At 55.2% G+C, this 12,502-nt stretch overlaps 1 protein-coding gene across 2 annotated transcripts; it reads right to left on the reverse strand.

Annotated features, from left to right (window-relative positions):
- Window positions 1-1,768: 1,768 nt before the first annotated feature.
- On the reverse strand, window positions 1,769-11,829 carry Zc3h12a (zinc finger CCCH-type containing 12A). Of its 2 annotated transcripts, XM_021200720.1 has the most exons (6): window positions 11,715-11,829; window positions 10,547-11,023; window positions 6,015-6,154; window positions 4,201-4,435; window positions 3,662-3,768; window positions 1,769-3,478 (listed from the first exon to the last, which is right to left on the reverse strand). In XM_021200720.1, the coding sequence occupies exons 2-6, from the start codon at window positions 10,987-10,989 to the stop codon at window positions 2,613-2,615; spliced, it is 1,791 nt and encodes a 596-aa protein (XP_021056379.1). In that variant the 5' UTR covers window positions 10,990-11,023; window positions 11,715-11,829; the 3' UTR covers window positions 1,769-2,612. The 2 variants fall into 2 exon arrangements, with proteins under 2 accessions (XP_021056379.1, XP_029395795.1); XM_029539935.1 differs by lacking the exon at window positions 11,715-11,829 and having other exon boundaries at window positions 1,782-3,478; window positions 10,547-11,104.
- Between the last annotated feature and the right edge of the window lie 673 nt (window positions 11,830-12,502).

The raw sequence follows: 12,502 nt of genomic DNA on the forward strand, positions 1-12,502 counted from the left end.
CCTGAATCTCACGGCCCCCAAAGCTCCACAGTATCATACAGACAGGGCCCTACTGAGCAGCCGAGGGGGCGAGCATTGTACTCGCTTCAGTGGGAGGAGAAGCTCACTTCCCATTTCTGCAGAGGCTTGAGTCACCACAGTCTGGCGTCAGGTTCTGGGATCAGGAAGAGTACTGAAAACCCTGCCCCAGCCTGCCTTCCTCCGTGGGACCTTGGGCAAGTCACTCAGCATTGCCAAGCAACTGATAATGAACTTGACTGTCCGGTATTTTAGCTTCCTATCCCATAAAGACAAACAGATGCCCACAGATGGCCATTTAGCCTGAGAATACTTGGGAGCATTGGTCTGTCTGTGAGTTTTATTTCGTGTGTTTGAGACCAGAGTCTCATGCAGGCCAAGTTGACCTGGAACTTGCTTTGTAACCAAAGACGGCCTTGAACTTGTGGCCCTCCCGCATCTTGTTCCCAGATGCTGGGATGACAGGTGTATGCTCCAACACCAGGTGCTGAGCACTGAACTCAGTGCATGGTTGGCTGCCTTCCCAGAGCCCTGGACAATGTAGTTCCATTGTAAGTATAAGTAAGGCATTGCCGTCTCTCCTTACGCTGCTAACAGCTCCCGAGGAGGCTGGGAGAAACAGGCATGGCATAGACACCTTTAATTCCTGTGGGAGGGAGACTTCCAGCTCCAGCATGCCAACCCAACCGATCCTGATGCTCACCCTGAGCAGGAACTTCTGGAAGGGCGGTCAGGGAAAAGTTGGGCGGAGCTCTCAGGCAGGATCCCCACAGTGACATTTTCTTCCAGAGCTTCACATCTGTTCTGTACGGAAGTAGTTTTTACAACAGAAAATACGTGCTAAGCTACACCGACCACTAAGTACAAATATCAGAGGAATTGTTCAAAGGTAGGATTATTAAAGCTGTAATTCCCCCCCCCCTTCCTTGACTGGTAATATTTGCTTGGGAATTGTATGACAGCCTGGCCTTTCATTTAAAATATTCATGTTCATGTTTGAAGTTGGAGCTGGAGAGGAGGGAGGAAGGTGTCATCTTGCCTGGGCTTGTCTAGGGCTGATGAGCAGTTTGACGTAGTGGGTAGGGTCAGTCCCGTGAGCCTGCCCACAGAGGTCACGGTTATGGAAGCCTTTTAACGAGCAGTTCCTGTGCGGCAGGAGGCAGGTCACATACCTAGCATGTATTATCTCACTGAACCCTCATGACAAACCTGTAAGGTAGCTACCATTAGGATTCCCATTTCATAGATGAGGAAACTGAGGCCTGGGAAGGATAATCCCTCGCTCCAGCTGGTAGAGTCAGTGGCAGGGCCTCTCCGAGCTGGCTCCTTGGACACACAGCAGATCTGGGAGGAGGAGCCTGAGTGCAGGACCCACGGGCTCCCTCACCTACTTGGATCACACCGCTCTCTGTGGCCTTGATCAAATCGTTTCCCTGTTTCCTACCCTCAGTTCTTGTCAGCAGAGAAAAGGGGAACAGCTCCATCCCGCTGCCGGCCCCAGTACCCCCCTACCCAGTTGAAGCCATGGGGCTTCAGCTTCTGCTTTCTGCAGCTGTCACCTGCTGGGTCCAGGGCCACCTTGCCTCCTATTCAGGTTCATCTCCAAGGGACCAACTGCTTCTGGGAACCCTCCTTTCTGAGGACAGGGAGTGACATCTGCCCTACTGGCCTCCTGTCACCCCAAAGCAGCTCTAGCCACCAAGCACAGTAAGGACAAGTACCTCTCAAAATGACTGGCAATAGCTTTTTATTTTTCTTTTAAATCTCTTTTTTAAGATTTATTATTATATGTGAGTACACTGTAGCTGTCTTCAGACACACCAGAAGAGGACACCAGATCTCATTAAAGATGGTTGTGAGCCACCACGTGGTTGCTGGGATTTGAACTCAGGACCTTCAGAAGAGCAGCCGGTGCTCTTAACAGCTGAGCCATCTCTCCAGCCTGGCAACAGCCTTTACTTTGTTTTTGTTTTTGTTTTTTTTCATTTAAAATATTTAAACTTGTCTCTGTACACAGCATACATGTGTCCTCCCACCCATGGGGAAGGGGAAGGTGTGGAAACGGATGGCCTCGGAGCCCTGGTGGGAGGGGTAGGTGGACAGAGCGGGCAGGGGAGGGGTTTAAAGAAGCATCTTGCTTACTAACATGAAGCCTCATGCCCTGTGAACAGGGATGAGGCCGCATTGGCTTGAGGGGGCCTCAGAGAGCAGGCACATGGTGCCTAACTAGCCGGTGGTGCCGGCGTCCCAGGGACAGGGTGGAGGGTGGGGTCCAGCTCAGACCTCGGCTCCCCCAGGCCTCCCACCCTGCCCTCTGAGAAAAAAAGAGGGTTTGGGCATCAGCCACGGATGGACGGCCTGACCGGCAGCGTCTCCTTAAATGACAGAGATACAATGTGTATCAACAGGGTGATCGCTTCTGACCCGTGCGGGACGGGTAGGGGTGCCGCGGGGCCAGAACCAATCCTATGGTATCTTTGGTTTGAGGATTCCCTTGCCTGCTTCACTTGTCCCTCTGTCCAGCTTCCAGGGTAGGCCAGGGGCTGGGGACCACTATCTGTGATGGCCGATAGCCCCTTGCGCCACCTTCTGGCTTACTCACTGAGGTGCTGGGACTTGTAAGACAGGATCTCAGCGGCCAGCTGCTGTGGATCCAGCACCTGTGGGAAGCGGCTCATTACCGCTTCTACCAGGTGTGGGGGGAAGACACCACACAGCTTGGTATACACACCAGCCCTTTCCTTGGCCAGGTCGCTCACCCTGCCCCAGGGGCCTCCACCAGCCCCTGGGCTGGGTCTCTGGGGCTCCTGAAGGACTGGAGTGGGTGGGGGCAATGGGTACGGCTCAGACCAGTACTCTCTGGATGGGTAGGTGGGTGGCGGGGGCACATAGTCGGTGGGGACACTGAAGTGGCCAGCACCCATGGCTGGTCTAAAGGGAGAAAAGGAAGGTGCTGCTGGGACCTTGGACCCATAGCTGTGATAACCAGCATAGGGGCCCCGAGTGGGGCCCGACTCCCCAGGGTTGCCTCCTCGCACCCCCCATAATTCTGACATCTGGCTCTCCAGGGAGCCGATGCCTGAATCAAGGCACTCCTGGGAGATGTATGGGAGTGAGTCCTGGCTGTGTGGGAGCCACTCTGTGGGACCGAAGCTGCCCCCACTACCGGGGAGGCCCCTGCCAGCTGGAGCACAGGTCTTCGGTGAGCCTTCTCGGTGGGGACCCGGGGACGACCTGGTACCCAGCTTTTTCCCATCCAGGCTGCCTGGTTCAGCCTCTAGGGACACAGAGCTGGGCTGAGAGGCAGGGGAATGCCTCTGGCTACTTTTGTCCTTGACTGGAGTCCTGGGAGGTGAAAGGAGGGCATTGGCACGGAGCTCATCAGCCACAGAGCGCTGGGGACGGCTTGGCCGCTCAGGGTGGAAGAATCGGCACTTGATTCCATACGTACACTTCTTCCCTGCAAGAACAGAGAGGGTGTCTAAATGGGGCCAGAGCAAGGACGAGGCACAGACTTGGGAATTCAGGTGGTCTAGAACAGGTGGTCCCCACAAGGAAGCCACAAGCAGGCCTAGGTGGGGTGGGGCAGACACGAGGAAAGGTTACAGGGTAAATAAGACGATTGAGGACAGTTGGGTCTCACCATAGGGGCATGGCTGCTTCCTGTGTTCAGAAGGTAGTGGTTTCTTACGAAGGAAGTTGTCCAGGCTAGGCCCATGCCGTCCTAAAGGGTCGTCAGGGGGCATGAACCTGTAGTAGGTGAACACAACGCTCAGGAGATAGAAGTCATGAAGAGGAACCAAGGAAAGGGCTAGATAGCCAGCTCCCAAGATGCGTGTCTGCAGGACGCCCCTAAAGTCTTCTGAGTCTGCAGTTGGGTCACCCCAGAGGAGGAGGGGGTCCCTCAGTCCAGAGGGTATAGCCCAGGGTCGCCTTCAGGGCATTCCCTAGGCTGGGAGCTGTCAGGCTAAGAAGGCTAAGTGTATCTTGGGATGTGTGTGGCCATAGACCTACTTGAGAGAGCCATCTAGGAGTGTATTGGTTCTATCTCAGGCTAGCTTCAACTCCCAGGCTCCCTATCAAAAAGTCCCACTGTCCCTGGCCTCCCTGCAACTCATGTCACCGCGAAAGCTGCAGCCCAGCCTGTGGGCCCTGCAGAGCCAGTCCCCAGCAGTAACGTACTTGTCATTGACGAAGGAGTACATTAGCAGCCGCTCCTCGATGAAGCGCTTCCACTCCTGCCTCTCGCCTTGGAGGTCCCGGTACGTGTCATTGGAGACCACCACCCCGTCGGATTCGAAGGCCAGCTTCACAATGAAGCGGTCATCATAGCACACCACGCGCTTGCCGCCGACCCGCCTGGATGGCGTGAACACCAGGATCTTCTTTTTCTCTAGTTCTCGCAGAATGTGCTGGTCTGGGGGATGAACAGAGCTGCAGGTCAGGACCCATTGGAGACCCCAAGATGGACCCACGGGGTTCCATGGCTCACAGGGGTCGGGATGAGAGGCTGTTCACACCAGTTTCAAGAGGATGGAAACCAGCCGTGTGGAAACTGAGTGCTTCTCTACATAGGACCATCACATTCAGCAAGAGTGCAGAGCCGAGTGGCTCTTCCTGCTTCCCCTCCGACTTGTGTGCCTTGCCTGTCCCACAGGGGTCAGGAAGAAGTGTCTTGGCCCTGTCCCCTGCATACTCAAAACAACACTCCCAGCTCTGTCACAAGAGGCCTAGAAGCCCCTAGCATGGCCCTGATTTGCAGATGACTTCTTTATTTTTTTAAGATGTATTCTATGATTTTTTTATCTCAGCCAACTTTATTTATTTTTGGTTTTTCGAGACAGGGTTTCTCTGTATAGCCCTGGCTGTCCTGGAACTCACTTTGTACACCAGGCTGGCCTCGAACTCAGAAATCCGCCTGCCTCTTCTTCCTGAGTACTGGGATTAAAGGCGTGCGCCACCACGCCTGGCTTAATAATTTATTTATATAGAGGGCACTGTAGCTTGTCTTCAGACACACCAGAAGAGGGCATCAGATCCCATCAGTGGTTGTCAGTCACTATGTGGTTCCTGGGAATTGAACTGAGGACCTCTGGAAGAATAGTCAGTGTTCTTAACCACGAGCCATCTCTCCAGCTCATGCAGACTTCTTAAAAAGCTGCCTCTTGTCACTCCCTCCTCCTCAAGGTGGGGGCTTCCATGAGAGCAATGGTTGCAGCTGGGCATTCACACTGCACTGAGCATCACACTGCACTGAGCATTCATACTGCACTGAACATTCACACTGCACTGAGCATTCACACTGTGCTGGGCATTCACGCTGTGATGAGCATTCACACTGTGATAAGCATTCACACTGTGATGAGCATTCACACTGTGATGAGCATTCATACTGTGATGAGCATTCATACTGTGATGAGCATTCACACTGCACTGAGCATTCACACTGTACTGAGCATTCACACTGTGCTGGGCATTCCCATTGTGCTGAGCACTCAACAGTGCGCTGGGCATTCACACTGTGCTGGGCATTCACACTGCACTGAGTTAAGCACTTCTGTACCATTCTCAATGGCTCCTTAAGCAGTGTTTAGAGGATCCCACCTCCACCCTGCCCCATTTCACAGATGAAGAGCCCACAGCTAATATCTACTTGAAGCCCTTACCTGAGTTACTTAGGACCAAGCTCTTTACCCTGTCCTCTTGGCTCAGTACCCACAATTTCAATTATGAAGCTACACTGTCCCTCTGCCACTGGGGATGTTAAAGGAGGGACACCCCCCTTCAATAGGATCAGGAAGATATATCCCAAAGGGTCACAAGGTGACTTCCAGCCATTTCCTGCCTAAACTGAGCTGTCAAAAGCAACACGAATTGAAAGACAGGCTGGTCCTCGTTACAGTTTAGAAGGTGCTGACCCTACTTAAGGACCCTTTGGGGAAGCACCAGGGTCCCCGGTAGAGTGAGGCTATTCCACTTCCAGAGGGCATACATACCTGTGATGGGCACATCTGGCCGAGGCTGTTCCTTCCTCCAAGATGGCACAAACACGGTAATGTCTGTATGGCCCCTCTCCAGAAACCAGTTCACAGCCAGCAGAATGCCCCGGCAAGAGAAGACTTCCTTGTTCCCATGGCTGGCAGAGGAGGGAAAGGTTAGCTCACAGAGTAGCCAGTCTGTGTGTAGTCAGCCAGGCAAGAGCAGAAGTAAGAAGGGAGCCACATAGCCCTGCTTGGCCTCGCTGGGCAACTGAAGGACTCAGCCCATGGCCCTCTGCCAGGAAGGCCTAAGGCCTTGTCCCTGGTCCGGTTCCCACAGTGCCTGGTGGCCAGCCCCTGGAAGGGACTTTCCCTAAGATTCCATCTCCCAAAAGCGTGGATCCACCCAGGAATCTAGCCACACTGGCTCCCCACGTAGAGGGGGAGGGTCGGGCCATTTGCAACATACCTGGGGGTGGGGAAAAGTGATGGGAGACTTGGGGATCCTACCCCACCCAAGCTGCAGGGACCACTTGGACGTGGATGTGCACATGCAGGCTGAGTCACCTCTTTCCCTCAACACCATACAACAAGGAGGCACCAGCGAGGGAGGCGGGCGAGGGAGGCACCGGCCATGTTAAGCGGGAGTAACCAGACTGTTGAGGATTAAAGTTCAGTCTGTGCATGAGGTCTCAGGGGCACGGGGAATCCTTCCACAAGGGGTCAGGAAATAACAGCGCCAGGAGCTTTTCCGTGTGAAAGTGAAAGGCCACCTCTTTTCCTCTCAAGAGGCCTGTTCCTGCAAGACTGCCCTGCCCCTCCCTGCCCTCCCCTACCCCCCCAACCCCCTCAACCCCACCCCAGGGAGGGCGTGACCCCTGGCAAATGATGGGCAGGAAATTACTCTCGGGAACTCTGCTTGCTCACAGGAGGGCTGGGGCATCAGGTCCTGGCCTTGTTCTATCTAAACATGGCTTTCCTCGGAAGCAGCCCAGCTGCTTGCCCTGGTCTGTGTGTCTGCACACAAGCTTGGTGGACAGCTTTTGCAGACAAGCTCTTTCACCCCAGGGATTCAAAGCTCCCTAAGGCTTGAGGCCACAGTTGCTGGCAAGGTGGATTTTCTGGGAGTGCTGAAAGAAGACTGGAGCTTGGGGCTCCCTCCCCAACAAGCCCTGCCTCTTGTTAGCCCGGGAGTGAGCAACTCAGACTCATATTTGGCAAATAAAACAGAATACATGTTACGCAAAAGAGGCAAGTCCATGGCAGACCACATCCTGTGGGTGGCTTTGGGGGAGCGATAGCTTGAGCCCCAAGAGAACAGAGTGGGAAGTGGGGGAGCTGGAGGCATGGAGGCTATCTCGGGGCAAAGCTCCAAGGTCTAGAGGTCTCTGAATTGGAGAAGAAAGAAAACCCATCCCAAGGGAGCCCTCACGCCCTCCTGGTTCCAGGCGGCTTGCTCATAGTCAGTTAACATTCACGGGGAGCTGCAAAACCTGGCCACTCTGTGCTCTACACCCAATCATCAGCGAGCTCACTAGAAGTACACTGCCTCTGCTCCCATGGTCCAGAGAGGGTAACTTCGTCACTAGGGTCACACAGTAGCCAGTGATCAGAACCACCCTGTTGTTGCTTAGGTACCAACAGCCTGATGGGTGGGAAAGGCATGGAGTCCACCTTGACCATCATCACTCTGTCTAGAAAGGATGTCTCCATCACTTGGACACGTTCCCTGGCTAGTGCGAAGCGGGTGAAAACTGAACCAGGGTGTGGGGCTACTGGATTGAGCGCTGGCTGTCCCTTACAGAAGACCCAAAGTTCATGCGGGAGAAAAGCAGTTCCTGAACTCAATTATCTATGCTGGTGGGTTCTGCATAGGGAGGGAGAAACGTCCCCCGCAGCCAGAGAGATGATGAGCCATTTGCGACCCATTCCTGCTCTTCTTTCTGGACACCAAGTGACATGTCTTTTTTTTTTTTTTTTTTTTTCGGTTTTTCGAGACAGGGTTTCTCTGTGTAGCCCTGGCTGTCCTGGGTTTCTCTTTGTAGACCAGGCTGGCCTTGAATTCAGAAATCCGCCCGCCTCTGCCTCCCGAGTGCTGGGATTAAAGGCGTGTGCCACCACGCCCGGCAGGGACATGTCAAAACCTCCAAGAACCCCTCCCCACCCTGTCCCATCCCACCCCAGCACCTGCCAGGGCAGGGCCCAATCTGGGGCTTCACAATGCCCACTGCTGCCTATCACACTGCCTCCCTCAGGTGTGCGGCAAGCATCTGCCCCGTGGCTCGCTGTCCTGAGTGTGAAGTGTCCACAAGTGGTCTCATGAGCCCTCCCGGGACCAGCAAGACAAGCTGGAGGGTCTCGAGCTACCAGGGTACTTAGGTTGTATACTGCCTGTGGGCACTTAAAACCCAGGCTGGGGACACGTCTGCCCTCAGCAGCGCTGGCACCGGGATGCTTCCTCAACAGGTAGCCCTATTCCTGGCAGGGAGAGCCCTTGAGGCCTGAGGCCCAGACCACCTGGACAGCTCATTCAGCTCACTGCAATGCAGGAAGCCTGGTTAGGCTAGGAAAACCAACTTCCTCCCACCCACAGAGTCCTGCTGGTCCACAGCTCAGGGCCCCCCAGCCTGACGGCCTGAGACTGTGGAAAACGCCCATTCCCGCCCAAGGACAAGGCAGGGCTAGCCTCCCCAGGTGAAGAGACTGGCCTGGGCTGGGCCTAACTCTCTTGGAGGAAAATTCCCTTAGAAGGAAACAGAGGTGAATTTCCCCACGATTTGCATATGGTGGGGGCCAGCCGGCCTGCCCTTGTGTGTGTGGGGAGCAGCAGGGTAGGAACCGAGCAGCTGCTCAGACAGGAAGTGTGAGGCTGGAATTCCCCTTCCGTGGCCACCCCAGCTCAGAAACCCCCAGCAGATAGGCAGTCGGGCAGGCAGGAGGGCAGACAGTGGCTGGCTGTCTCTTTGGTATCAGCTCTCCTGAACCCCTCCACTGCTGCCCCTCCTCCCACCCAGGCCCCTCCTCCTCCTCCTCCTCCTCCTCCTCCTGCCCAGATACAAATAACCAGAGCACATGGCTGCCCACAAGACTCATAACACCCAGCCTGGGACTCTCAGGGGAAGTCAGACCCCTCCTAATTCAGGACCTCAGAGAGAACTCCAGAAGGTAACCAGTTGGCCCTGCTGCCCTCTCTGGCAGGGAAGCCATCATTTCTCAGCCTTCCAGCCCAGGATCGGCCCATTTAAAAATGTGACAACAGACCCAAAGGTGGTAGAGAAGGGCTGCCTCCATGAGCCAGCTAAGTAGGGCCAGGACCAGCTGGACAGCTCACTTGACCCAGCTGGGCTGGGAGTAGGTAGGACCAGGAGCCAGGTGGCAAAGAAGCTGACATCATAACAAGTTGGGCAGTCCTCTTGGGAGAGCCCTCGGGGGATCTAGGAAGGAGACTTCCCCTCTTCCTGTTCTTTTTGCTGGGGTCTCCCCCCAGTCCCTGCCAACAGGAACTTTTCCTTGTACTTTATCCACCCAGTCCTGACTCACCAGCCCGCTGTGCAGGGAGCAGGGAGAAAAGCAGGGTTGGAGGGTGCGGCCTGGATAGAAGGGAGAAGTCAGGGCTTCTTAAGGTCAGAGGCAGCCTGGCTCCCATTCTGCCTCCACCCCACCCCATTCCCTGAGAGATATGCAAATGCGGCAAGAGATCTGGGAACCCCCAGAGATCAGTCCAGCCTGAGCGGCTTCAGCGGGTAGAGATTCTCACTACAGCACACCTGAGCCCAGAGCATCAGGCTACCTGTGCACACGCATCTGAAGATGCCAGATCTGACCCAAGAGGTCACAGCTGGTTAGGGCCAGGAAGCTCTGACTAACCAATGAGCCTTGCTTCAGTGGGAGCTCGAGGTGAGGACAAGGAGATCCCAGAGGGCTCGAGCCACGGAATATCATGTGTCCACTGAGTGCTTTTCTTCTTCTTCTTCTTCTTCTTCTTGAGACAGGGTTTCTCTGTGTAGCCCTGGCTGTCCTAGAACTCACTCTGTAGACCAGGCTGGCCTCGAACTCAGAAATCCGCCTGCCTCTGCCTCCCAAGTGCTAGGATTAAAGGCACGCGCCACCACTACCTGGTTGCACTGAGTACTTGCAACTCTTAACGTTCTATGAATTTTCTCCCCACAGGGGCCACCTGAGTGAAAAGTTTGACCAGGGGAAGTAAAGAAAAGGTCCAACTGGCTAAGTGACTGGCCCAGGGGTTAATCCCTTATACTATCCTGCCTCGTGCCATAGGCAAGGATAGACCATGGCACAAGGTCTCTGGCCAAAGGAGTCTGGGTTTGAATCTTTGCTTCTCATGGATCAAGAAGTGTGACTCTGGGCAAGGGTTTGAGCTGTTTTCCTTCCCCTGGGGGGGAAGTCTTTGAGACTTAAGGGGTTCCTTCTGGCACACGGTGGCATCTCACAGACAGCTTTGGTGTTCTTTCACTAGTTCACCAAAAAAAGCCAAGCCCCGTTCCCAAAGGAAGAGCCACAGACACTATTCCACAGGTCTCCACACGTACCTCATGGCCACATTGCTTCCATCGATGACCACAGGTCTCAGGTCGCTGCCCTCACTGTCCTCCTCTGGGAGTGAGGGTTCCAGAGTGGAAGGCTTGGGGGTGTTTCCACCCCGGGGCACCAGAGGGGGCTGGGGGCAGGGGGCCGTGAGGGCCTGGCACTCTCGTTCAGTAGCTGAGCCATGCTTCACCAGTTCCCCTAGCACCGTGTTGGTGTCTGCTTGGACTCCCAGCTTCTGCAGGACACCGTGGATCTCAGAGGACGAGTACCCCAGTTTACGGAAAAAGTCCACTTTCATCTGCAGCTCGGAAGTAGGGGCGTCTTTAGCCAAAGGGCCCTGGTCTGGCTGAGGTTGACCCTGGCTGCTGTGTCTGTCCTCAAGACTCCACAGACTCATGGTGGGCTTGAATTCTTGGACAGGTTTCTTTCCAGATGGGTCACTCATATTTCACATTCTTGGAATGTGTCCATCACAGCTCCTATTGACCAGACCACAGGGTTAGGGGCAAGCAATGCCCAGTATAGGTCTCTTCCAGACTCTCTTCCACAGAATGAGGCAACACGAACTGAGAAGACGCTATTCAAAGCCATTCTCACGTGTCAGCCCACGCTGTGCTCTCAAAGAGCTCTCAGCATTAGTTATTTTTATAAGAGGGAGACCGAGGCACAGGCAGTAAGCATTTACTCAAGGTCATCAACTCATAGCTTGGGATACAAACATTTGAACTTGGTCTGACTCCACCCCCAAACCCCGTTCTGTTCCACGCCAACCCAAGGGACCTAGGAGGCAGGGGCGGGGCTCTCAGAAGGAAACTGGGGATGGAAGTGCGCAGGGGATCCGGGGGCTTCCCCATTGTGGCCACCTCCTTCCTCTCCGAGTGTCCTACTTCGGCTCAGGGACAGAGTTCCATTCCGGGAAGGACAAGTTTCCGGGGTGACCCACGGGGAGAAAAGTTGCTGGGCGACTCTGGTTGGCTACCGGGCCCGGTGACGCGAGGAGGTCCTGGCTAGAGCCCCGAGAGCGCCGGGTGCCCCAAGACACCCCGTTCCACGCACCAAGGTGAACTCAGCGGGGTCCCAACGACCAGCGATGGAGACGCTGCCCTTGCGCGACCCTCCCAGAGCCGGACCCAACGCAGTGCAGCACCCGATCCACCCGGTAGCACTCACCCCGCCGAGCGCCGGACGTCGTCCGTAGGGTGTCCATGAAGCCGAGTCTCAGGCTCTGACGGCACCTTCGTAGCCGCGACAGGCGGGCAGGTGCTTTAAGGGCAATGACGCGGAAGCCGGGTAGGGCCGCCGCCCCTTCCTGCTCCGCCTCACTCCTGCCCCTCCCCACGGTAGGCCGGAGGGGGGGGGCAGCCCCGCCCCGTTTTTGAACAAGTCCCGCCCCAGCATCTCTAGCCACGCCCCTGGCCACACCAAGTCTGGGCTGCTCTAGGCTTGTACCACCCCACTGCTTAAGGCAGGCTCTGCAGAAGCAGGTTCCGTGCACCATGCAAAGCCGGAATAGAACGGCCTCGCAGGTTCACTTCAACAATTTGACAGGTCCACCGGCTTGGTCCAGGCTTCTAGTAGCACATGTTGAGGCCACAGCCGGTAGAGATCCGGCCACTCCAGTTCAGTCACATAGGCTGTGAACTGAAGCCGGTTCAGAGATAGAGTCACACTCAGGACCAGGGACACTTTTCTTGAAGTAAATACCTTCCCAAGACAGGAGGGCTCCACCACCACCGTTGCATAGTGGTGGAGGAAGTGCCAAGAAAAGGAGGGACATTGACACCAATCGCCATGGGAGAGTCCGAGAAGAACGCCATTAAGCCTACTGCAAAAACTCATCCTGTCCCTTATGCTCAAGAGGTGACAGGTCAAGATCCCTCAGTGGGACACAGCCCTGTACATTATCAACCTGGGGCTTAGATATTGGACAGATCCTTGTGCTCAGGGACCTTCCGTTT

Source organism: Mus pahari, chromosome 6, assembly GCF_900095145.1.
Source record: "Mus pahari chromosome 6, PAHARI_EIJ_v1.1, whole genome shotgun sequence".
NCBI lineage: Eukaryota > Metazoa > Chordata > Mammalia > Rodentia > Muridae > Mus > Mus pahari.